Raw genomic sequence first — 24,536 nt, forward strand, 5'->3', positions numbered from 1 at the left:
ATGGAAATATTCTTACTAGTCTTCAATAATAATAATGGGGAAATATTTGATCTCCATGAGTTTAAAGATCTCAAGAAAAGTTTCATCGATGAGATAATACCCAAGCTTTGCCTTAAAGGAAGAAAGACTGCAATAGTTGGCAATATGAAGAGAGTCCATTCCAGAGATGGGGGACACTACACACAAAAATATCCAGCCTCAGACACTTCCTAGCTATGTGACCCTGGGCAAGTCACTTAACCCTGTTTGCCTCAGTTTCCTCATCTATAAAATGAGCTGGAGAAAGAAATGGCAAACTACTCCAGTATCTTTGCCCAGAAAACCCCAAATGGGGTCATGAGGAGTCAGACACAATTGAAATGACTGTACAGCAACAATACACAGAAGCAAAAGGGAATAGGATAAGACTGTGGAATTGCTGGTAGCACAATGTAATTAGAAAAGCTCTTTTTTCCTTTGGATGGTGATTGAGGAAGACAAGCCCCAGTGCTCCTCAAGGAGGGAGACAGCCTTAGGCCTCTCACTCATGGCATGGAGCCACAAGTACTTGGCCCTGCTACTGCTTAAAGGGGTGGCACCAGGGGTCCCTCTCCCCATTCGGATTAATGAAAAAGCAGTGAGTATATGACCTTGGTATTGTTTCTTTCCCCGACACAACTATTTTTTTTCTCCTGCCAGAGAGGAAGGATTTTTAGAGATGGAATGGACTAGGCTGTGGCCTTTAGCTTTGAAAGTTGAGGAAAGCAGCTAACGCTAGCTGAGCCTGGTCTGCCGGCAGAGCCAAAGAATAACCGGGGCTCAGCCCAGGACTGGCCTCACCCTTCAGCCAAGATGTTGAGTTCTACCAGCCACACAGTGACTCCAGTCATTGGCTAGGCCATGCTCAGAAGGGAGCTGAGCAACCAATGCTTTAAACTCAAGCCTACTTTCCTTTGGTTGGGACTGAGAGTGTGCCTATTACTGAGAGGGGATAAGTTTGTAATTTCTGTTCTTGATGTCTTCTCAGTAAGCACTCTTGTAAAAGCTCTTTAAAAATTAACTGAAATACAGAGTGTGTGGAGAGAAGTACAAAATTAGGCTGGTAGGGGGACAGATCATGAGGGGCCTTAAATACCATCATAAGATATTTCTGGTTTTTTATGTTTAATTAAGCCTGTAGGAAGCCTCTGAAGGTTTTTGAGCAAGAGTGTGTTCTGACCCCAGCGATGCATTAAGAAGATTACTATGGTGGCAATACAAAGGATGGGCTGGTCAAGGCAGAGCCTGGATACACAGAGAAAATCTAGATGACTCCTGCAAGTCTAGACAAAAGTTAATGAGGATCTTATTCACCATGTCAGCTTGGAGGAAGGCATGTGGGAGAAAACCTTAGCAATCTGTTCTTGGCCCTATGCTATTTCTACATTTTTATTAGTGACAGATGAAGACCTAGATGGCATGCTAATCAAATCTGCAGATGACACAAAGCTGGGAACTAACAAACTGTTTGACATGGACAGGATTCAAAAAATCCCAACAGGCTAGAACAGTGGGCCAAATTTAATAAGATGAAATTCAAAGGAGATAAATGTAAGTTCTTAACACTTACAGGTTAAGAGACAAATAAACTTGAACCCAAAATTTTAAAAACAAAAGTTAAAAAAAATTTGCTTTCACATACAACTGGGAAATAAGATATACAGGAAATGGGGTATAGAAATCTATCTTGCCCTACAGGAAAACTGAAGGAGAAGGGGATAAGAGAAGGGGAGAAGAGATAGAAGGGAGGGAAGATTAGGGGTATTCAGAATGCATGCCATCTTGGGGTGGGGGGAGGGACAAGATGGGGAGAAAATTTGGAACTCAAAATCTTGTGGAAGTGAATGTTGAAAACTAAAAATAAATTAATTAATTTAAAAAAATAAACTTCATAAATACAAGATGGTGGAATAAGAACTGGAAGGAGGGAAGGATTAACATAGAGCCAATTCAATATGAGCTAACAATGTGACAAGGTAACCAAAGAGATTATGGCAAATTTGGCTATCGAGAGAAATGCAGAATAAGGGAAATGATAACTCATCTTCACTCTGCCCTAGTCAAACCACACTTGACTGTGTTCATCTCTTAGGAAGGACATTGTTGAATGAAAGAATGTGCAGAGTGGGGTGAGCAAGATGTGGAGGGTACTGGAAACTATACCATATAAAGAATGATGAAAGGAATCAGGTAGAGATGTTTACCTAGAGAAAAGACATAGGGTAGACACGACAGTTGTGCCTTCCTGTATTAGAAAAACTGTCATATGAAGGACTAATAGCTTGCCCAAGAAGACAGAATTAGGAACAGTGGGTGAAAGTTAAGAACGGGAAAATTTAAGCTTGATGGGAAGAAGAATTCCCCAGCAATTGGAGCACTGCTAGAGCAGAACAAGTCGCCCAAAGAAAGGAGTAGATTCCCCATTCTTGGATATCTTCTAGCAAGGATTACTACATGCCAGGTATGGGGATGATATTTACATACGAATTGGACCAGATGACCTTCGAGGTCATAGGATTATGCAACTATAGCTGGAAGGAATCTCAGAGGCTATCTGACCCAAACCCCACCCCTCCTCTCTGCCCATTTTACAGATGAGGCCAAGGGAAGGTGAGTGGCTTTGCCAAGGTCACATAGTAGGTGTCAGAGGTGGGTTTTGAGCCTGGATCCTCTGACTCCATAGCCAATGCTCTTTCCACCACAGCATACCACCTCCTCTGAAAAGACCACTGGGTTTGGTGACTAAGCGACCCTTTGAGAAAGCATTTTCAGTAGGAAGGGGAGGAAAGAAGCCAGATTGCTGGGCACTGAGGAAAGGAATACAATAAACACAGTCCACTATTTCTAAAGACCTGACTACAAAGAGGAAGAGAAAAACAAGACAACAGTCTAAGGAAATAACACCATCAAGAACCCCAAGCACTCTGAGGAAAATCAAGGGATTTTTCATTTTTAGGCCAGTAAGCACTTTAATTCACAATTTTATTCAACAAGAATTTCTTGAGCACTTATTATATGCACTACACTGCATTTGTAGATAAAGAAGAAAAGAAGCCAGTAAAAAGGGTAAAGATGAAAGAGAGAGGAAAGATGATCAATGAACCGACCCCCTCCTCCCCAATACTTTCTCCCTATTGGCATAGCTGCCCCAGTCCAGGTCCCTCCTCACTTTTCTCGGTGACTATGACAGTAGCCACCTCATGGGTCTCCCTCCCTCTCTAGTCCAAAGGTTCTTAACCTGGGGTCTCTGAACTTGGTGTATACACACACACACACACACACACACACACACACACACACACACACACATACACATATATGCATGTAGATATGTGGATAGATAACTATATATAACCAATATAATCCGTTTCCTTTGTAATCTTACACATTTTTATTTTTTGCTTTTAAAAGTGTGAGAAGGGGTACATAGGCTTCCCAGACTGCCACAGGGGTTCAAGACACACAAAAAGTTAGGAACCCTCACTTCCTCTCTAATAATCTTCCTAAAGCACAGTTCTGTCAGTCTATGTCACTCAAGAATCTTCGGGGGAGAGGCAGCTAGGTGGCGCAGTGGATAGAGCACCGGCCCTGAAGTCAGGAGGACCTGAGTTCAAATATGGCTTCAGACCAAACACTTGACATTACTAGCTGTGTGACCCTGGGCAAGTCACTTAACCCAATTGCCTAAAAGCAAAAAAAAAAAAAAAAAAAGAATCTTCAGGGGCCCTGTGACCTCTAGAATGAAAGCCAAACTCCTCCAGCTAGCATGTACAACCCTCACAAAGTGCCTCCAGCTAAACACTGCAGCCTTGTTTCACTTTATTCCCTTTCACATATTCTACATTTTTACCCTTTGGTTAAATTATCTTCCTCCAAGCTCATCTCCCATCTCCAAGCTTTTATGCAGGCTAACCCCACATCTAGAATGTACATCCTCAACTTCTTAGAATTTCCATCTCCCTTCAAAGCCCAGTTCAAGTGTCTCTTCCTCCAGAAAGTCTTTCATGATTCCCCTAGTCATTAGAACTTTCTCCTCCCTTATATTATCTTGTACTCTCTTATATGTCTCACTCCCCAGTAGTATATATGTTCCTAGGGAGGCAGACAGAGTCTGATTTTGTTTTCATCTCTGCACCCTCAGGAGCTAGCACAGGGCCTCACAAAGAGTAGGCACCTTATAAATATTTGTTGTTAAACAAAATCCTGGAGTGTGAAAGAAGCGATGAGCTGAAGGACACGCACAAATGGGAGGGTTAGCCTTGGAAAGAAAGATGGCAACTTCACCCCTTGAGACAGGAGGAAAGGGTAGAATGGGTGATGAGAGAGGACTGAAGAAGGGGAGATGAGATGGCTCAGGATGGATGGTCTCAGTCTTGGGGCAGAAGGGAGACCCTCTGCTGGGGATAGAAGTTGAACTGGGGGTTGGAGGACAATGTTTGGAACAGTCTGCTGGGGTAACATGAGAGGGAGGGGTCAATAAGAGATAGAAGGATTCCTGTGCAATCATGAGATCCCAGTTAAGGCTATAAAATGGAAATCTGTGATAAATCTAGTAGGCTGATTTTCCTAAAAAAAAAAAAATCCCTAAGAACAAGAGACCTAGATTGGTAGATTGCAGGGATAAGGACAGAAAGTGGGTCAATGGATCAGATGGATGATAGGAACATCTAATGAATTTCGGGCCTTTATCCATTATCCGACCACTCTTACTTAAAAAGGGGGTAGGGAGTGAGACTTCTGTCCCATCTCCCTAATTAGGTTGTAATGTAGAATCCCTGTCTTCAACAGGCTCATTAATTTTCAAATCAATTAATCAATAAGCATACATTAAGTGCCTACAACATGCTAGGTTTGGGGATACAAGGACAAAAAAGGAAATTCCTGCCCTTTACTAAGCTTAAATTCTACTTGAGGAAACAACACTATACTCTACCTGTGAATAAAAAAGACCTGGAAAGTGAATGCGAAGTCATTGGTGTTGGGGAAGAGAGCAGCTGGAGGGATTGGGATGGGCTTCTCGTAAAGGTGGCTATGCCTTGAAGGAAGCTAGTGGTTCTAAACTTGGGAGGTAAAGAGGAGAGCTTTGTAGGTCCAGAGTAGTCTGTGTGCCCCTACCCTCAACTCCACCCCCACTCAGTGCCCACAGCACAGCAGCAGTAATAAATATTGGTAGAAAATGACGATAGTAGGGGGCAGTTGGTCACCAGGACATCACTGACTCCAGGCTGATTGTTTTACTAATGTTGCACAAAGACACACAAACTCCATTGTCCTGCTGGCACTAGGGTTAACTGCTGATGTTGTACTCACGCCATAGGCAACCCTCCCTGACACTGGGCCCACTGGGCCCAGAGGATCGTCCCTTGGCACTTTAAACAAAGAAGAAAAGCCCATTAGTCCAATGACACCTTTGGGGCCCTTCCCACAACAGACCTCCTGGATAAGACTCCTTCAGCTCTGCTTTACAATTTGTTACCAAGGAAACCCCAGGGGTGGGTTCAGGATGAATGTCCATTTATGGTCAGTAGCTCTGCCCAGCTCCCGGCTCAGGCCCTCACTGTACTTTCCAGATCCAACAAGGTTAATCATTAGAGAGCTGAGTGGGTAGTTTCTGATTCTACTGTTTGAAAGGGGACCCTGTCACTGTAAGATCTGCCCCCCTCCCACCCCTGCTTGCACGACTCCATCTATTTAGATGGGAAAACAAACCCCACCATGCTGGACAGCTGAACTCAGAGCTGGCTCTGCATTTCCCTGTCCCATGACCCTAGAGATCTAGAGACAAGTAACCCACCACTCCCATCCCCATCCCCACCCCCACGGGAAAGGGGAACAAGGAGGAAAGTTTCTGATACAGTTGTTAACAACTGAGATGTAACCTGAGAAAAACGTCTGGAGCGGAGGGTTAGCCATTCCATAACAGAGAATTTCTCAGGAGACGTTAAAGCTAGACTACAGTTGGGAACCTTATGTTAGCGGAGGGAGCCCTGTAATTATTTCTGAGGTAAACATAAATTTAAAGAACCTGGGGAAGGGGGGGAGGTAGGGACAGGTGCTACAGCTACATGGGGGCCCCCAAGCAGCATAAAGTTATAGTCATAAGTCAAAGGACAAGAGATATTGTTCCACACAGAATTGCCAAAATGGACAAATCCAAAATGGAACATTAAACTTCTCAAGCACACCTCTCTTCTTGCCATATAATCTCTGCTCCAGCCCAGCTGTCTCCTTGTCATTCTCATTCCCACCTCCAAGTCTCTGCTCATGCTCTCCTCCCCTCACCTCCCTTTTCTAAGATCACAGTACCTAGAACAGACTTGTCTAGAGTCACACGAATCTGAATCAGTACTTGAATCCAGGCCTTCCTGACTCCAGGTCTAACACTAAAAAAAAAAAAAACACTTCACCACTAACTACCTGTATTCATGAAGTTAGGTATAGACAAGTCTGAAAAAGAAAAGGGAGATGGAGAAAGCACTTTCCCAGTACAGTTCATTGAGGGCCATTTAGATAGGGTTCTATGTACAGCAGGTGCTTAATAAGTGCTCCTTGAATTATACCGAATAGTAGGAGGTGGTGTTCTCTTTTCTAGGGGTGATATTCACAAGAGAACCAAACATAGTTAATGAAATCCTAATGACTGCTGTCCATTATTACCTAAGACAGACATTTCCTGAGCCTCCACCATCTGAAAGGTGTTGTATATTCAGTTACCCCATCCTTTGCTCTTTTCCTACAGGCAAGAGAAAGTTTGAAATTTTTAAGCTCCTAGTGACTTCATCACAGAATAAATTCCTACAGGCCATGGAGAGCAGAATATTTTACTTTTAAAAGACATGTGCATTTATTTTTTAAGAAACAAAGTAGTATTTTTTTTTAGAAAGTATTCCCTGTTGCATCCCCTTGATGGTTGCACCATAACGTGGCTCCCTATCTTGCCTACCCCCAGCACCATCTCAGGCTCAACCCTTCAACTGCATCTTCCTTTAAAAGCTAAAAAACACAAATTTGTTGTTCAGTTGTTTCCAGTCATGTCTGGCTCTTTGGGACCCCATTTGGGGTTTTCTTGGCAGAGATACTGGAGTGGTTTGCCATTTCCTTTTCCAGCTCATTTGACAGATGAGAAAACTAAGGCAAACAGGGATTAAGTGACTTGCCCAGGGTCACACAGCTAATAAGTGTCTGAATCTGCATTGGAACTCAGGAAGACCAGTCATTCTTACTCTAGGCCCAGAGCTGTGTGCGCTATGACGTCACCTCGCTGCCCTAAAACACACAAATGCAGTCAGTATTTGTGCCACATGTCTACTGTATAAATTCTCTGCAGGATCTCCTAGTAAACGGGACCTTCCCGAATACCGATCCACAACATGGGAGATTAATAATGCTTTCAGTTAGAGGACAAGGGCTAACATCTTTGGGAGATGCAAATGTCCCTGTGTTCTGAAATACAGTTTATTCTATAGCAGTTGCTGGGATTCTAATCCCTGAGCACAGCAGCCAGGGAACCCAATGTGTGACATGATTTGTGGATTCCTTCAACAATACCTCCAGAGGAGACATATCATGAACCTAGAGAAAGGAAGACTTGGGAAGGTCCTAGCTGTGATCCCAGCATGACAGACAGCTTTGGGAGAAAAGCACCCAGTTTGACTTCACATGCATAAGAGGCAATGTGGACCAGTGGAAAGATCATTGGATTTGGAGTCAGAAGCCTGACCCAGTGCCCCAGGGCCTGGTACCTAATAGACATTTAATGAATGTTTGAACTAATGGGTTAAAAAAAATCAGCTCTGTTAACTTGGTGACCCTGGACAAATCACTTAACTTATTAGTGCCTCAGTTTCCTCATCTGTAAAATGAAAGAGTGAGACTACAATACATCTAAAAGTCCTTCCAACTCTCAAGTTCTGCTCTCCTAAGAGCCAAGGCCTCACATTCTGGGTCCTGCTTCTTGCTTCTCCCTTAGTTACCATCTTTGCTTATTCATTTGCTTTCCCTAGACTAGGGTTTCCATGCCCAGAAATCTCTGGGGGTGTTCCCTGGCTCAGGGATGCTGACTTATTCATTGCTTCATTGGGATCTTGCTTTTTCTGGGGACTCTGGCTGGGATGTGTGATGCTACCCAGCTCTTGCCCAAACCAGGCACTCAGGAAAAGGGCTGATCACCAGAAGCAAAAGTTGAACATCCTCCTGAAGACAGATTCTGGGAAGGATGGGGCTGGGGAGGGGATGGCAGAGGACAGGCAAGGGTCTTTTGTGTGCCCCCTACTTACATGAGGCTGAGCAGCGGTCAAAAGCTCAGAGGTCAGCGGGGCCAGAGTCCAGGGTCCTGCGTCCCCTGGGAACTGACAGAAATGTCTTCTCATACAGGGGAAGACGAGATCCAAATAGCAATGGATGTCACGTCTGGACAAAAGGGAAGGAAAGGCCAGAGTAAGTCAGAGCCTGAGATGAAAGACGCTGAGTCACTGGGCCAGGAGCCAGGGCACACTCCAGGAAGGAGGTCATTCAGCGCTCTTGCTGCCAAGCCCTCTCTTTGGGTGACTTCTAAGCGCATGCACGCGCACACACACACACACACACACACACACACACACACACACGTCAGTGTGGCACATCTCTGCCTGCACCGGCTCAATGATGGACTCACCCATTCACTCATCAAACACTTTCTGCATACATGCCTAGCACTACGGGAGACAGTGTGTAAGACACAAACCCTACCTTCACAGAACTTGCAGCACAGGGCAGAGAACACATGTATAAAAAAGCAACCGATAGAAGAGATGCCGAATAGCTCTACAGGGTTAGCTGCCCTAAGGATGCCACAAACAAAGTAAAGGAGGAAAGAATTTTGGATTTGAAGTCAGAAGACCTGGGTTCTAGACCCGATTCTACCACTAATTGTCCCAGAATCTGAAGAGACCCTAGAGGTCTTCTAGTATAACTAATACTCAAACTCTTTCTTAAAAAAAGTTATCTGGATTTCTGTGGGCCTCAGTTTCCTCATCTGGAAAATGGGGATTATAATACCTACCTGACATGGCATATTTAAGGTGAGCACGGATACAAAAGCAGTTTGAAAAATACGTAACATCATTCAAAGGAAAGGTGTAAGCATCATCCCAGCCAACCGAACTCTAGACCTCACACCAAGGGCTAGCTCTGGGATCACAAGAGCCTGAACATTCAGAAGTTCTAGAATTCCCCCTTAATAAGAATCATGGCTCAGGGCTGGGATCTAAGTATCCCAACTACAGCTAAGGAAAATCCAGCTGAAACATCAACCTGTTCAGCCAAAAGCAGCTCCTCAAGCTCTGGGAGAATCAGAGTTTAGATCTATGAGCTCAGGAAAGAGTTGACTACCACCATCCCATAAATGCCAGCTGGGAGAACATTTTGTTTTGAAAACTCATCAACCAGGGAGTGACCTCAGCTGGCACCTGCAGACTGACCAAGGACTCACACGATTCTGGGGCATTCACCTTCACGGAACTCAGCAGGAGACTCTGTGTACCCAGCAGGGCCCAGCCACAAGCTCCAGCCTTTGCAAGGCCTGGCTTCCATCCAGGACTCTGCTCTGGCTGGAATTTTAAAAGGGTTTCAGAAGATGGGGAGAGGGAGGAAGAGAGGAGTAAAAGAGATACAAAGAGATGGGGAGAGACAGAAGAGGAGAGAGGGAAAGAGGGGGAGGGGTGGAGAGAAAGGGAGAGAGGAAGAGAGGAGAGAGGGAAAGAGGGAGACAGTAAGAGAGGGAGGGAGAGGGAGAGAGAGAGAGAGAGAGAGAAAGAGAGAGAGAGAGAGAGAGAGAGAGAGACACACACACACAGAGAGACAGAGACAGAGACAGAGAGACAGAGAGAGAAAGAGGGAGGGAGTTCGGAAGAAAGGGCTCGAAAGGCATCATCAGCTTTGCCTGTTTCTTGCTGTCATTAAGGACAATTGGGTGGAACTGCCCAATCAGCAATCCATCAATCTCAGCTTCCTTCCCGGCAATAACATCAGAATCAAATCCCAGATGTCAAAGTTTCCTCTAGACGCAGCCTACAAATGAGAAGACCTTAGGCCAGAGGCCCCCAACTCCCTTAATTGGTCTCTGAGGATGGGGTCAAGAAGGGCATGCCAGATTACAAGTCTCCCTGGAATATCTTTTCTCTCCACTCTGACCTGCCTTGGACTTGCTTTGCTGTTTTTTTAATTTAATTAAATTTTTGAGGCAATCAGGGTTAAGTGACTTGCCCAGGGTCACACAGCTAGTAAGTGTTCAAGGCTAATTTGAACTCAGGTCCTCCTGATTCTAGGGTAAATACACTTCCACTGCTCCACCCATCTGCTCCTTCTCACCTGCCTTGGAAATGTAGATCACTTCCTACTTCTCCAAAGCTTTCTTTTGCTCATGATAATCAGAGGCAGCAAGGGTATGAAAAAGGGCACAGGACTCAGAGTCAGACAATGGGGTTCAAATCCCACTAGCTTTGTGACCCTGAACAAATTACTTAACCTCTGTCTGTAAAATGAGGATGGGGATAGCACTTACTTAAAAAGTTTTCTAAAAATTCGATTTTATTTTATTTTCAGTTCTGAATTCTCTTTCCTACCTCTCCATCACGGTTAATAACAATATCGAGTGACATTTCCTTAGCATTTTAAGATTTGCAAAGCTCTTTACTTACACGATCTCACTAATCATTACAGGCATTATCATCCCCATTTTACTGGTGAGAAAACTGAAGTTCAGTGACCATGGCCAAGTCACTGAATAACTAGTGTTGGAGCAGAGGTGTCAAAATATTGGCTAAATGTAATTGGAAAATGTTGAACAAAAATAAATAAAAATACAATACAATACAGATGATGATAATTTGTGGTTTTCTAAGTCAATAGGGGCTGCAGGGATCCTTCTATTTGAGTTTGACATTAGTGGTATAGAAAGCCAACCCTGAAGCCAGGAAGACCTGGGTCTTCCCCGGGTTCAAGCCCCAAATCCAACATATCCCAGCTCTATGACAGTGAGCAATTTGTGTAAGCTTCCAGTGCTTTAGACAACATCTGAAACTCTTGAGGTGGGGAAGATGAAGACCTGCGCTGATGGAGAGAGTCCTCATCGAGGGACTTCCCTATGCCATTGAAATCCCAGGTCTGGTCTCTATCCCCCAAAGGCTGAATTTGAACCCAGCAATCTTTACAGGCCCTAAAATGCTGCCATTACATCCACAGTGATTGCTCCCTTCTCAGAACTCTCAGGGGTACTTGCCCTGTGGCCCATCCATTTGGCACTCATCAAAGCATCGTCTGATTAGTCAAACGTTCATGTAAATGGCCCATCTCCACACTGAGACTGGTATCCAAGGATCATGGGATCATGAACCTAGAGCCAGAAAGGGCTTTAGAAGCCACCTATTCCCACCCACCCATCCCCTCATTTTATGGAGAAATTAAGTGACTTCCCCAAGGGAACTAGGAGCAGGGAGTTCCTGGAGGTGATTCTCTGTACTATCCCATGGAACCTCCTTATTGACTTGACTGTTGGCCTAAAGAAAGAAAATGGCGGATGCAATTCAGAAGCCAATGCTTAAGGAAACAGCACCTGAATAAATGGAAAAGAGGGGCAGCATCAACATGGAATCTACCATGTGAACTTTTCCGAGACAAGACAGAGACCTAGATATGGAAATGGATCCTAAGGATGACATATAAATTCATGAAGGATTCTCTTTTTTCCCCCTTCCCACCTCAATTAGATTATAAGCTCCCTGAGGACAGGGACTATCTTTTGCCTCTTTGTGTATCCCCAGTGCTTAGTACAGTGCCTGGTACACAGTAGGCACTTAATGAATGTTTATGGATTGGTTTTCAATTCAAAAAAAATTATTTATTAAGGGCCTACTATGTGTTCAGCATTGTGCTAGGCACTAGGAAATATTCAAAGTGTTTGTTGTGGTTTAGTCATTTTCAGTGGTGCCTGACTCTTCGTGACCCCATTTGGGGTTTTCTTGGCAAAGATACTGGAGTAGTTTACCATTTCCTTCTCCAGCTCATTTTACAGATGAGGAAACTGAGGCAAACAGTGTTCAATGACTTGCCCAGAGTCACGTAGTTAGTGTCTGAGGCTGGATTTGAACTTAGGGCTTCCTGACTCCAAGCAGGGCACTCTCTCCACTGAGCTACCTAGCTGCCCTGACTGGATTAGACGGAGGATAAGCTTATTCCTCAGCAGATTGGCCAAACCCAGAGAATCCTTGGGATTCCAGGGTGTTCCACAGACTTCCATAGCTTTCAAGACCCAAGACAAGTATATTGAGAGACTGTAATTCTCGAAAATAATAGAGGCATATAAAGGTGGAGGGCCAGAGAGGAAGTAACTTTAAGAACGGAATATTTAAAGTGAGACGAGTAGGGAAGCTGAACAAATTATGATATACAAGTATAATGGAATGTTATTGTGCTGTCAGAAACAAAGAACATGAGGAATTCAGTGAAATACTGGAGGTACTGTATGAACTGATGCAGAGCAAAGGAAGCTGAGTCAAGAGAACAGACAATATATACGATGACTATAACATTGGAGATGAAAACCATGCTACAAGGCAAACTGAACCCAGATTAAATGCATTGGCCAATATTAGTTCTAGGGGCAGCCAAGGTGGGCAAGTGGATTAGAGTGCTAGGCCTGGAGTCAGGAAGACTCATCTTCCTGAGTTCAAATCCAGCCTCAGACACTTACTAGCTGTGTGAACCTGGGCAAGTGACCCTGCTTGCCTCAGTTTCTTCATCTGTAAAATGAGCTGGAGAAGGAAATGGCAAACCACTCCAGTATCTTAGGATATGACTGAACAACAACAAGAACATTAGTTCTGGAAGACAAATGATGAAACCAGTTTCCTTCTACTCAGTTGCTGGAGTTTCGAATGGAAAAACAATGAATACTAATTGTTGCTATGGTTAATTAGTTTTTTCTTTGTTACAAGGATGTGTACGACACAGGCAGGGGAAATGTGGGGAATATCTAATAGGAAATGACTAAAGAAAAATAAATATCAGTAAGGCTTCAAATTTAAAAAAAAAATTAAAATTAGAAAACTACGTATAGACCAAATTTAGCCCAAGGTCATAGAAGAATGTCTAGGTTTGGTCCATGAGGGAGCTGGTCTCTAGGATATATCTCTAGGGCCTGGAGACATGTGGAGACTGAGAACTTGGCTCAGTATAGAGCTAAATCAGGATAATTTAGTAAGTGATCCAACCATCCAAAATACACTGGCTAGACTTTCATGCGTACTTTTGATGACTTTTTAACACTGTGGATACTACTATAGTTACTCTTTCCTCTCATGAATAAACTATGAGTTCAGAGAGAAGGATTCTAGGTGAATTTGAGTAGTCTGGGAAGGCTCCATGAAAAGGGGTGGGGAGCAGAAAGAGGAGACCAGTCTCTGGACAATGAAAGAAGGATAACATCTGGCAGCAGAGAGGAGGGGCTTTCAGGAGAGGGGAGTTAAGAGCAGGCTTATCAATGCAGGAATGTAGAAGGCATGTGCTGGGGCTGTAAAGAGCTCAATTTGTATAACAAAGCTCAGGAAGAATGACTTGGGATGATTATTGTAAAGGGTCTTAAAGAACATTAAATAACATTCATTGCTGGCTTAAAAATAAAAGAATTTGTTGTCAAATAGGGTTTGTGAACAAGGAGAATGGCAAGAGTACAATATCATACAAGGTGGCACAGATGTGTCAGTATCAGCCCAAGCAAATCAATGGTTATTTATTAAGCACCTACTATGTGCCAGGAACAGTGCTAAATGCAAGGGGAGTGGGGGAAGGGGGAGAAGGGACAAAAACAGGTCCTGCCCTCAAGAAGCTCACATTCTAACGCAGAAGACAACATGCAAACAACTATGTACAAATGAAAGACAAAATAAACTGGGGATAGTCTTTGAAGGAAAGCGTTGGCATTAAAGAGAATCTGGAAAGACTTCTTGCAGAAGGTGAGATTTTTAACTGAGACTTGAAGAAGGCCATGAAGTCAGGAAAAAGATAAAAAGGGAGAGAATTCTAAGCATGGGGGACAGCCAGTAGCAATGCCACAAGTATAGGGATGGAATGTCTTATGGGAGGGATAGCGAGGAGGCCAAAGGCACTGAATCAAAAAATACATGAAGGTGAGTAAGGTGTAAGAAGACTGGAAAGAAGGGTAGGAAGGGACCAAGTTATAAAAGGTTTAAAAGCCAGAAGATTTTATTTTTGACCTGGGAGGTAATAGGAGCCATTGGAGCTTTTACTGAATGAAGAGATAAGGAGGGTGGAGGAAGGGCTGAGACTTGGTGAGAGCTGAGCTTTAGGAAAGTCAATAGTGTTGTTTCAGAGAGGAAGGTTGCTACAGTAGAAAGTACACTGACGTCGGAGTCAGAAGACCTAGGTTCAAATCCCACTTCTGACCCTACCTGTGAGACCTTGGGCAAACCACAGCCTCCTTGGGTACAATCGCTAAAATGAGGTGGCTGATCTACTCTAGACAATCTTTAAGGTCCATTAAAGCCCCAAATCGATGATCCCATGACCAACAAGCACATTGTCTTCCCTTGGATCCTATCAGTGTTCAGCTGATTTTTGGTAAATGAGTGATTTTTTTCAAAATCCAGAAACAAGCAGTCCCATTTTGTTCCACGATTCCAAATTCCTTGATTCTGCTGGTGGACCAGGTGGAGAGGAGGCCTGGTATCTCCCACCCAGAACAAGAGAGCCTCCCTGATAAGCCCAAGAAAGTCTGGTGTGCTTCACCAGACATAAGATATCCCTACTAAGTGGAAAGGATGGGACATGGCAGAGCTCGAGATTAGCCTTGGATGAGTGGCTGGCTGTTTGTGGAAAGGAACTGTCTGGTGGTATGATATGAGAGGGAGCCAATGATGCCTGAAATTCCACCGTTGGAGATTCGCTCTTTTGGGTTAATGTAGTCCTTCCCAGCTTAGCCCTGCAGTCAATTCCCCCATCTCCTAGACCTAGCAGCTTCCAAACGTCTCAGCCAATCCCTCACTCAGTTTTAAGGGATGACTCCGCCTTTCCTTGCCCTCCAGATCTGACCTCGATAAATTTTAGGGATCCTGTTGCAAGAGCCTGACCTAGAACCTAAGCTAACTCCTCCTCCCGTCCGCGAGGAAAAGGGTACACACCAAATGAAAACTTTTCGCAAATACAGTTGGAGGGTGGGGAAGGATCACAGGGATGCGGCAAAAGTCTCTCCCGGCCGCCCCTAGCAGGGATGCGTTGGGCTCTCCTTCCTCCCTCCCTCAGGCCTCCTCTTGTCCCTTCTTGAAGGGCAATCCACAAAGTCATGTTCCTCACAAAGGCAACGCTCTCCCCTGAGGGCCCCTCGAGGCTGGCGGGCCTGGCCTCCCCAAGCAGAGGTGCCCGTGGAAGAGTAACCTGCCCTGTCCACTTGCGGCAGCCTTCTAGGTAGGGGCATGCCCATTCCCATCCCCAGTTCAGGGCGCGCAGAGACGTGGGCTGCCCATCCACTCTTCCTTTCCCCTGCCTTCGGAGTGGGAAAAAAAGAGTGACCTTTCCAAAGTCACCGGAGAAGGGAGCTGTGTCCCCAAGAATGGGGGGGGGTCCTTTTGACTTGCAGGCGCCAGGGCTCGGAGGTCGCCCGGCCGATCCGGTCTCCGGCCGCGGGACCTCCAAGCTTTGTCCCTTCCTTCCCTCTCCCGCCTCGGGTCCCCCACGTTCGGGCAGCCAGAGAAGGAGCCGGGCAAGAGGGGCTCTCATCCAGACCCGGGAAAAGAGCCGCGCCACCAGGCCGGCTAATGGGCAGCAGCAGCGGGGACGGCGGCAAACTTAGGCTCACCCCCCACCTCCGGGTGACGGCAGGAGCCGACCTGAGCCGGGCGCGGGAGGCTGCCGGAGCTGGGGGCCTACGGAGTTGGGGGGGCGTAGTCCGGGAGAGTGAAATTTACCTGGGTCACGTGGCCATTGACAATCTCTTGCAACGCTTGGCAGCTCCGGTCCCAGCAGAGCTCGCTTCTCTGGGTTCTCTCGGCGTCGTGGCGTCACAATGGGTCGCGTCGGAAAGCCCGCCCCTCCTCCTGTTCATCAAGGCATGGGCGGGAAGGGGGCGATCTCCAGGGCAGGATGGACGAGGCGGTGGGGCTCATAGCAAGGAAAGGGATCCATCCCCAGGTGTGGCGCACAACAGCCTCTGCATCCCTCCGAGCCATGTGGGTCTCACCTCCCAACCAGTCTTAGAAGAGGCAGGAGGTGAGTGGTTCCACTCACTTCAAATCCCTTTTAGTCTCTCCCCAGGACCTAGCAAGATTATCCCCCTACCACCTTGGCAGCTTGACCTGTGGTCTCCTGGCCCTGCTGTTGGATGTGTGCTTGAGGGTCCATAGTACAAGATGACCCACTGAGGCTGCCAGGTGACTCTAGGTGCGCCTAAGGACGTCTTTACGAGGCCCCATTGGCAACTTTCAATCACTGAAAGCTCCTACATAGATGGGAAACTTTGAGGGTAGGCCCAGTTAACAGACTATGTGCTCAGAGGACCAGCCTAAGGAAAGTGCTAATTGCATCCCCTCTTGTATCTTGGCTTCAAAGGGTTTCTATGGTCAAAAAGAAAAAAAAAAATCATTACCTAGCGATCAAATTTGTGGTGACGAGTTTTCTACCATGGTCCTCAAAGGACATAATCTATTGTATTGTTTTGAAAGTAGAAGAAGGGAGGGGTGAAATGGAGGAGCCTCTTTGCTCATCAGTAAAAATGGAGGAAGGAGCAAAGTAGATAACCTTTTCCATCCTTCACCTCTCTATCTCTAATCTCATGATCCTTAAAATAAAAGTGCACACACACACTCTTGCTGTCCCAGAAATTAGCTCTGACTATTCACTGGAAGGACAAATACTGAAGCTGAAGCTTAAGTACTTTGGCCATATAATGAGAAGACAGGACCCACTGGAAAAGACTCTGATGGTGGAAAAGATTGAAGGCGAAAGGAGAAGGGGACAACAAAGAATAAGATGAGTAGATAGTGTCATGGAAACAATGAACATGAACTTGTCAGACTTCAAGAGATAGTGGAGGATAGAAGGACCTAGTGTACTGTGGTCCAGAGGGTCACTAAGAGTCAGGCATGAATGAATGACTGAATAATAACAACGAAAAGCCTACATAGCTCAATAGATTGATAGATAAAATATTATTAGGTTATTATTATATTTACTATATTATTATATACCTATTAGATTGTAAACTCAAGGCTTTCAGGAAAAAATTAAGTGTATAATACAATACATTCCTGACATAGGTGTGCACAGAAAAAGGTTGTTCTTTTTTTAAAGCATATCTCCTTTACTAGGTTTATCTTCCCTCATACCCAATAAGGAGGCATAAAGCAGGTCAGAAATAGGCTTTGTTGTTGTTATTCAGTTGTGTTTCAGCTGTGTCTGACTCTTCGTGACCCCATTTGTGGTTTTCTTGGCAAAGATACCGGAGGGGTTTGCCATTTCCTTCTCCAGCTCATTTTACAGATGAGGCAACTGAGGCAAACAGGGATAAATGACTTGTCCCAGGATCACACAGCTAGTAAGTGTCTGACGCCAGATTTGAGCTCAGGAAAGTGAATCTTCCTGACTCCAAGACCAGCCCTCTAACCACTGTACCACCCAGCTGCCCAGAAACAGGCTGGATAGCATTAAAAAGTCGACTCAGGTTTAAAATTTTGACATGGGAATTTCAGAAAAGTGAATGAACTACCCATGGGAAGTGGAGAGTTGACTGGTTCTGCTCAGATGAAGGTGTTAAATGGTGGGGGTTGGGGGGGGGAGATGAGAGAAAAGTGAAATCAATGATTTGACTTATTCTCTGAGATGGAAAAAAATCCTTTGTTATACTTGCTAGTGGCAAATGAAGTCATTCACAAATTTGCCATCGACTCTTGCTCTTTCCTTCATATGCTTGTTCCAGAATCAGTTTGCTCTGATTCAGTTTTATTTATTTGCAGAAATCACATTGCAGCACCCACTCAGAGAACAGCACAGGGATTCTCCAAGCATTTGGAAGAATATGGGAAATGTGGGAAGCTAAAGCCTCAGTGCCATTCCTGGTAATCTGCAGTGTCCCTACAGAGCTTTGAATCTCAGCTATGGCACTTCTTGGCTATGTGACCCTAGGGCAAATCACCTAACCTGTCGAGTCTGTTCCTCACCTATAAATGCATAGCACCAGGACCTATGATTTCACTGATAATGGATGGGGAATGCTACTCCAGTGAAAGTCAGCACCTTTTCTGCAGCTTATCATAGAGAGTTGTGGGACATTGAGAAGTTAACTTATCCAGCCAGGGTCACTCAGCCAGCATGTCTCACAGGTGAGACTTGAACTCAGCCACATCTAACTAGCTCCTAGGTCAGTGCTCCATCCATTATGCCACATTGCCTCTCTTATGACTCCCTCATCTATAGAATGGGAAGTATTAATGTATGCTCCACCTATCAGACAGGCAAGTGATTTAAATAAACTGTTATCAATTCTTTTCATCCAAGAAACCTGAACATTAAGATTGTTCATTACACATTGCAAACTTGACTCCCATGTTATTTATGAGTATAAGCAACTGGAATCATACACTTTGGTAAATTCCAACACTGAGAGAGAAGATTGCCCTCTCTCAGCCTGCAGCCTCCGGTAAGCAAATGGGTCTTAAATGGATTTATCATCAAAGCCATTCCCCTTGGGAGAGAGTGTAAGAATCATTTAGATGACTCAAAAGAGGATAAAGCAAGAATGAATCAGTAACAACTAGAAACATTTTCAAGAATGGTTCCTGTCTGGGAGTTTGGGGAAATTACTGAATAAAGCTGAAGGTTTAAAAGACAGATTCCCAGAAGTAGCTAACAAATCATAATTCCTCCAGCTCTGGTCCTTGTCACATTTGGTCAAGATCATCATTATGGGCGACTCTTGGTATGGAAACTCTCCACAGATACAGATCAGTAATTCATTTGTAACATACACACTTAGAAAATTACTTGAGGCACTCAGATATTATGACTTGCCCATGTTCATACACCTTTTAGTGCCAGAATTTGAACTCAGGTCTTCCTGACTGCTGAGTCTAACTATTCTGCCATACTGTCTCTTATTTCCAAACCTGACGATGTTAAAGCAAATATGGCCTCAAGTGTCAGTCCAGTGAAGCGATAGAGTTACAATTTAGATTTTTCAGCATTTATTTGACAAAGAAAAGAAACCTAACCTTGTGAATAGGTCAACCTTGAAAAATAGAATTCTTAGTTCAAGTCCTCCCTTTAAAATATGGTTACTGCTAGCTGTGAGACCCTGGAAAAGTCACGTAACCTCTTAATGCACCAGATAACTCTCTAAGACTATAAGTTATTATTGAGTTGCTGTGTCCATCAGCAGAGGGAGTTTGGAAAATGAGAGTTTCTTATGCAGATGAAAATCACAGATCCAAATTTTTTCAGAAGTTCTCTAAAGCCTAATTTCATTTAGACCTATCTCCATTCTTTCAGGCAAAGCCATAACTAGGAAATAGTGACCAGAGTTTTGTCCCTAGGGCATTACATTTAGAAGGGATGTTAGCTCTTGTCCTTCAACAGGTAGAAACTACAGAGCTTAGCCCTAGAAGATTGCATGGCCTAAATTCAGATGTTTAACTAGCTCAGGGCTCTAAGTGCAAATGAGGACCTGAAGAAATCTGATATTGTTATCTCAACGTTGCACTACCCATTGTCCTGGTAGTAATGAGAAGGCTAGAGAGGACAAGAAGGGCAGAAATCATCAATTGGACCATATGATTTAGAAAATTTAATAAAAATCAAGAATCAAAAATTCTCTGGGAAACCGCCTGGCTAGATTTCAATGGTTTAAAAAAAAAAGATTCCATTTTCCCACAAATGTTCTTAATAATGGAGAAGAGAGAGAGAAAAGCCCAGGAAACAAAATAAATAGATCAACTGCTGTTGGCTCCTGCAGGGAATGAGATCGTGCTTTCTAAATTTAATGCATTGGGTTAATTTTGCTGATTAAAACAGAACATTTGGGACAATTAAAAGTTTAGATTATTTCATTTCTCTCATATAAGAATGTCATCATAGTCTTTAACTAACAGTTAAAGTGTAGCGTGGGGGAAAGAGCCCTGGCCTTGAAATCAGAAAGCCTTATTTGGAGCCACGTATCATTTGACCCTTGTGGGCCCTCAGTTTTCTTACTTATAAAAATAGGCATAATAATATTTGAGCCATCTACCTCATAGGCTTCTTGAGAGGAAAGTGCTATACAACGTTTGTTACATTTGTCCTGGAGAAGACTGTAGGTAGCTAGATGGCACAGTAGATAGAGCACTGGGTGTGGAGTCAGGAATCCAGCCTTAGACACTTATTAGCTGAATGACCCTGGCAAGACATTTAACCTATCTCTTCCTAGAGTCTCCTCAATTTTAAGGTGGGCATAATAATAGCACCTACCCTACCTCCCAGAGTTGTTATGAACCTCAAATGAGATAATAGTTATATAAAGTGCTTAGCACAGTACCTGGCCCATAGTACACACAATAAATACATGTTTGTTTCCTTGCTTGTGGGAGGTGACACCTGTTTTCAAATATTCAAAGAGTTGTCATATAGAAGAGAAATTGCACATATTCTGATTTGTCTAAAAGGGGAGACATAGGGGCAGATGACTAGAAGTTCCTGGGAGAAGGATTTTGACTTAATGTAAGGAAATTTCCTACTGATAGCTGTCCAAAAGTGTAAAAGGCTACCTTGTGAAGTGGTGAATTCCCTCTAACTTTATTTGAGCAGAGGCTGAATAAAACTCATTTGCTGGGAATGTTGTAGACAGGAATCATGCTTAGGGTCTAGAAATCAGACTAGATCACCTCTGAGGATCTTTCCAATATGAAGATGCTATGAACCTAATTCCTATCAATGACTTTAATTAAGGCATAGAAGAAGAAGGCATACTTATCAAGCTTACTGATGACACAAAGATGGGAGGGAGAGGTGAAACATTAAATGAAAGACTCAGAAACCAAAAGGTTTTGGATATGATAGAGTGATGAGGTGAACCTAGTAAGATGAAATTTAATAGAGATAAACAGAAAGTCCCACACTTGGGCTCAAAAATCAACTTCATCAGTTTAAGAAGTGTGTCTATGTGGCGGTGGAGGGGGTGGACAACAATTTATGTGAAAAAGATATGGGTATTTTAGTAAACTAACAGCTCAGTTTAAGGCATTATTATAACACATCAGACAAAAAAAAACCCTAATATGATCTTAGGCTCAATTGAAAGGCAGAGTACCTAAAAAGTTTCCTAATGTTTAGAGCTTTGCCAGAGTAGAAAGTTGTTATTGTTGTTTATCCCTCTATTTTTGAAGACCACCAATGACATCATGGGGTGATGTCTTGACTCAGGTGAGAAATGGATTTAAGTGAGACAGAGTTGCAAAGTCCAGTGGCAGGTGATGGCCCAGGACGCAGTGGTTGACCTTGGCATCCATGTCTGACCAAGCTCTAAGGGCACCACAGCATCTGCTTCAGCCATCCTTCATGGTCATTGGAACAAATTGTTCTCATCCACCCGTTCCACCAGCTAAGTCTTCACATGCTTGGGGTAGACACCCTCCTAACTCATTGATAGGTTTGCGACCTATCAATTACTCTCAACCTGGTTTAGCCCATCAGTTTTACTGGGCTGTGGCCACCAAGCATGCTACAGCTTCTTGGAGCCACAGGTGAGAGCTGGGTGAAAGATGGACACCAAAGATGGATGCTGCAGCCCTGAAAAGGGCTCAGCAAGCCTTCACATCAGAGCTGCTGGTCCTCCCTGAATACCCCATAGACCCCAAGAGTAGAATGGACTCTGTAAGGAAATAGTAGATCATCGTGTAATAGAGAACCTCAACTGAAAGCTGGATGCCTACTTGTTGAGGAATCCTGGACAGATGTGAATTGGAATAGATGGCCTCAGAGGTTTCTTTCAACTCTGAAAATCTGTGATTTTGGGATAGTTACTTACTGAAGCCTCAGGGATGAATCCAATTGTCTCTCCAAATGCCAAAGCACTTCTCATATAAAGGCTTGCTTCTCCACTCCTTACCCTGAAAGCAAGCCTTTTCCTTACTTTCTCCAGGCACCATGTCCTATTAACATTTGTCACAGTCTCTCTTATACCCTGAGATGGGCCTAGTCTTTTCCATGTCAGTTTCAATGAAAGAAACCATCCATCTTTGGGGCATGCATCCACCCTAGAGCTAACACAATTACCGCCTACAAAATAGAATTAGGTCAGGCAGTGGATGACAGCCACTTAGCTAGCTGTATTCCTCAGTAGCTGACCCCTAGCTATGCCCCCTCCCAATTTCCCCTGGTGTGCCTGCTTTTTGCTTTCAACTCTATTAGGCCTCCCAGTGGCTGAAAGATACACATCATTCTTCTGCTCCCAAAATGATGATAACATACAAAATGCTGCTAGAAGATGGTGGTGGGATTGCGCAAATACAGACCAAAACAATAGTCCCTTCTAAGCTGATACAATGTGCCTGAGAAAAGAATGGACAAGGCTTGGGATCTAAGGCTAATTGGCTTGTAAAGGAAACATAGCCTTTCTTGCTATTGCTACTGGACTTCCAGCTACCAAATTCTACTGTCTTCTTCCTTAGCTAGGCAGCAGGGTGGTCCAGTGGATAGAGCACTGGGCTTGAAGTCAGGAAAACCTAAGTTCAAATGCAGCATCAGATGCCTGCTAGATCCATGACCTTGAGCAAGTCATTTAACCTCTGTTTGCATCAGGTTCACAACTATAAAATGGGAATGATCATTCTAGAGGATCAAATGAATTAATATTTATAGTATTTAGCACATGGCCTGGCACATAATAGGCACTTAATAAATGCTTATTTCCTTCCTTGATGTTTGACAAATCCTTGTGACTTCTCTTGCCTTCACCTTAAGGTGGAATAGTGGAAAAGTGGCCTGCACTGAAGAATCTAAAGACATTGTCCACTTACTAACTAGGTGACCTTGGCCAAGTCACTCATCCTCTCAGAGCTTTTTTTTTCCTCATCTATAAAATGGAGATAATAATACTTCCACTCTTGTTATCATGGAGCTGGGAACATCCAGTAAGTCAGTAAATGGGACATGTTCTATAAATTGTCAAGGGATAAAGACTGGACCTGTAATTTAATCACTAACAGGGAGCTCCCCAAGAGGAACATGCTCTGCTAATGCAGGTTGGCACCCTCTCTGCAACTTCTGGTCTTGCAGAGCTGCCTAAAACATTGAAAATCCAAGTGACTTGCCCAGGGTCACATAGCCAGTATATGTCAGAGACAGGACTTGAACCCAGGTATTTCTGGCTTCACTATTCCAAGCTGACTTTATCAAGAACTGTAGAAATTTGAGCTCTTGTTATTATGAATGACTTCACCCTCACCCTTTCTCCTCCAGGGATCCATCACCACATTCTCAAGATTTCTGTGCACAGAGAACTAAATGCTTGCTCCTGGCTGTTAGGATAGCCTTCCCAGGAGGATATACCTATCCTAGGAGATTTCATGTATATACAGTTTAAGTCCCTTATTATTTGAAAGTGAAGAGCCGCATCATCCTTTTCCTCCAAAGGAAGGAAGTGTTCTCAATCTGTCCAACTTTTCTCATGTCTATGTTTTCCGGCTCCCTTAGGAGGGTCACTTTAATGAAGCTTTTGAAGCCCCAGAGGCAGTGTCTGATTATAATTACTGAAAGGGGACTGGCTTTGCACTAATCAACATCATGTTGTGTCTCAAAGCTAAAGAGCTTTCAGATGCCAGGCCCCCACTGGCTCCTCCGGCAATTACTAGATAGCTTCCACTGTCAACTTTTGTTCTGATGCTGGAGGAGGTTGGGGCTGTTGGTCATTGATTTATTTGTTTGTTTGTTTGTTTATTTTCATGTATGTATGTATGTATGTATATACATATATGTGTGTGCATATGTAGGCATTCATTCTCTTAATGGTTGCCTTTGAAGCAGACTTTCTAGACCTCTTCTACCTATAAGGGGTCATGACTTGTTTTTGGTTTTTTGTTTGTTTTTGTTTGTTAACACTTTCACATCACATCAAGATTTCCCCTTACCTCTTTGAGAACTTTTGCTTAGCCTTTCCACAAAGCAGATTAAGAACTGAGAGGCAGATGCAACCAGGCTAGTTATGGGGGTCAGATGTAGTCATATGTATCATCATGACGCCTTAGTTTTATCACTCAGAAACAGCCTTAGGGAAGAACAGATGGGACCATCACCCCAGGGCTGATGCTAAGAAAAGGCCTCAATACTCTTAAAGCCTGTTTTCTCTTTTTTCTGAGTTGGCATCAGATTGGAGGTGGTGGAAAGGAAGCATCAATTCACTTCAGTCCAATAAACACCTGTTATGTGCCAGGCACTTTGCAAGGTACCAGGGGATAGAGATTACAAACAACACATTCCATGCCCTCAAGAGCTTACGTTTTCCTGGG

The 24,536-nt window shown here is 44.0% G+C and overlaps 1 protein-coding gene and 1 long non-coding RNA gene across 3 annotated transcripts in view; one reads left to right on the forward strand and one right to left on the reverse strand.

Annotated features, from left to right (window-relative positions):
* The window catches only part of OGDHL (oxoglutarate dehydrogenase L), a 64,700-nt gene extending 48,640 nt beyond the window's left edge, over positions 1-16,060 (reverse strand). Inside the window, exons 1-2 of one of the 2 annotated variants that reach the window (XM_020997065.1) lie at positions 15,975-16,060; positions 8,295-8,427 (exon numbers count right to left, since the gene is read on the reverse strand). In XM_020997065.1, the coding sequence (XP_020852724.1) occupies positions 8,295-8,296 (2 nt within the window). In that variant the 5' untranslated portion in view covers positions 8,297-8,427; positions 15,975-16,060. The remainder of the gene's footprint in view (positions 1-8,294; positions 8,428-15,974) is intronic. The other variant, XM_020997066.1, reaches the window with a different exon arrangement.
* Positions 16,061-16,106: 46 nt separating this feature from the next.
* The window catches only part of LOC110215405 (uncharacterized), a 46,734-nt gene continuing 38,304 nt past the window's right edge, over positions 16,107-24,536 (forward strand). The window contains exon 1 of the long non-coding RNA XR_002326498.2: positions 16,107-16,275. This is a non-coding gene — a long non-coding RNA (uncharacterized LOC110215405). The remainder of the gene's footprint in view (positions 16,276-24,536) is intronic.

Source organism: Phascolarctos cinereus, unplaced genomic scaffold (genome assembly GCF_003287225.1).
Source record: "Phascolarctos cinereus isolate Bilbo 61053 unplaced genomic scaffold, phaCin_HiC Scaffold_3;HRSCAF=262, whole genome shotgun sequence".
NCBI lineage: Eukaryota > Metazoa > Chordata > Mammalia > Diprotodontia > Phascolarctidae > Phascolarctos > Phascolarctos cinereus.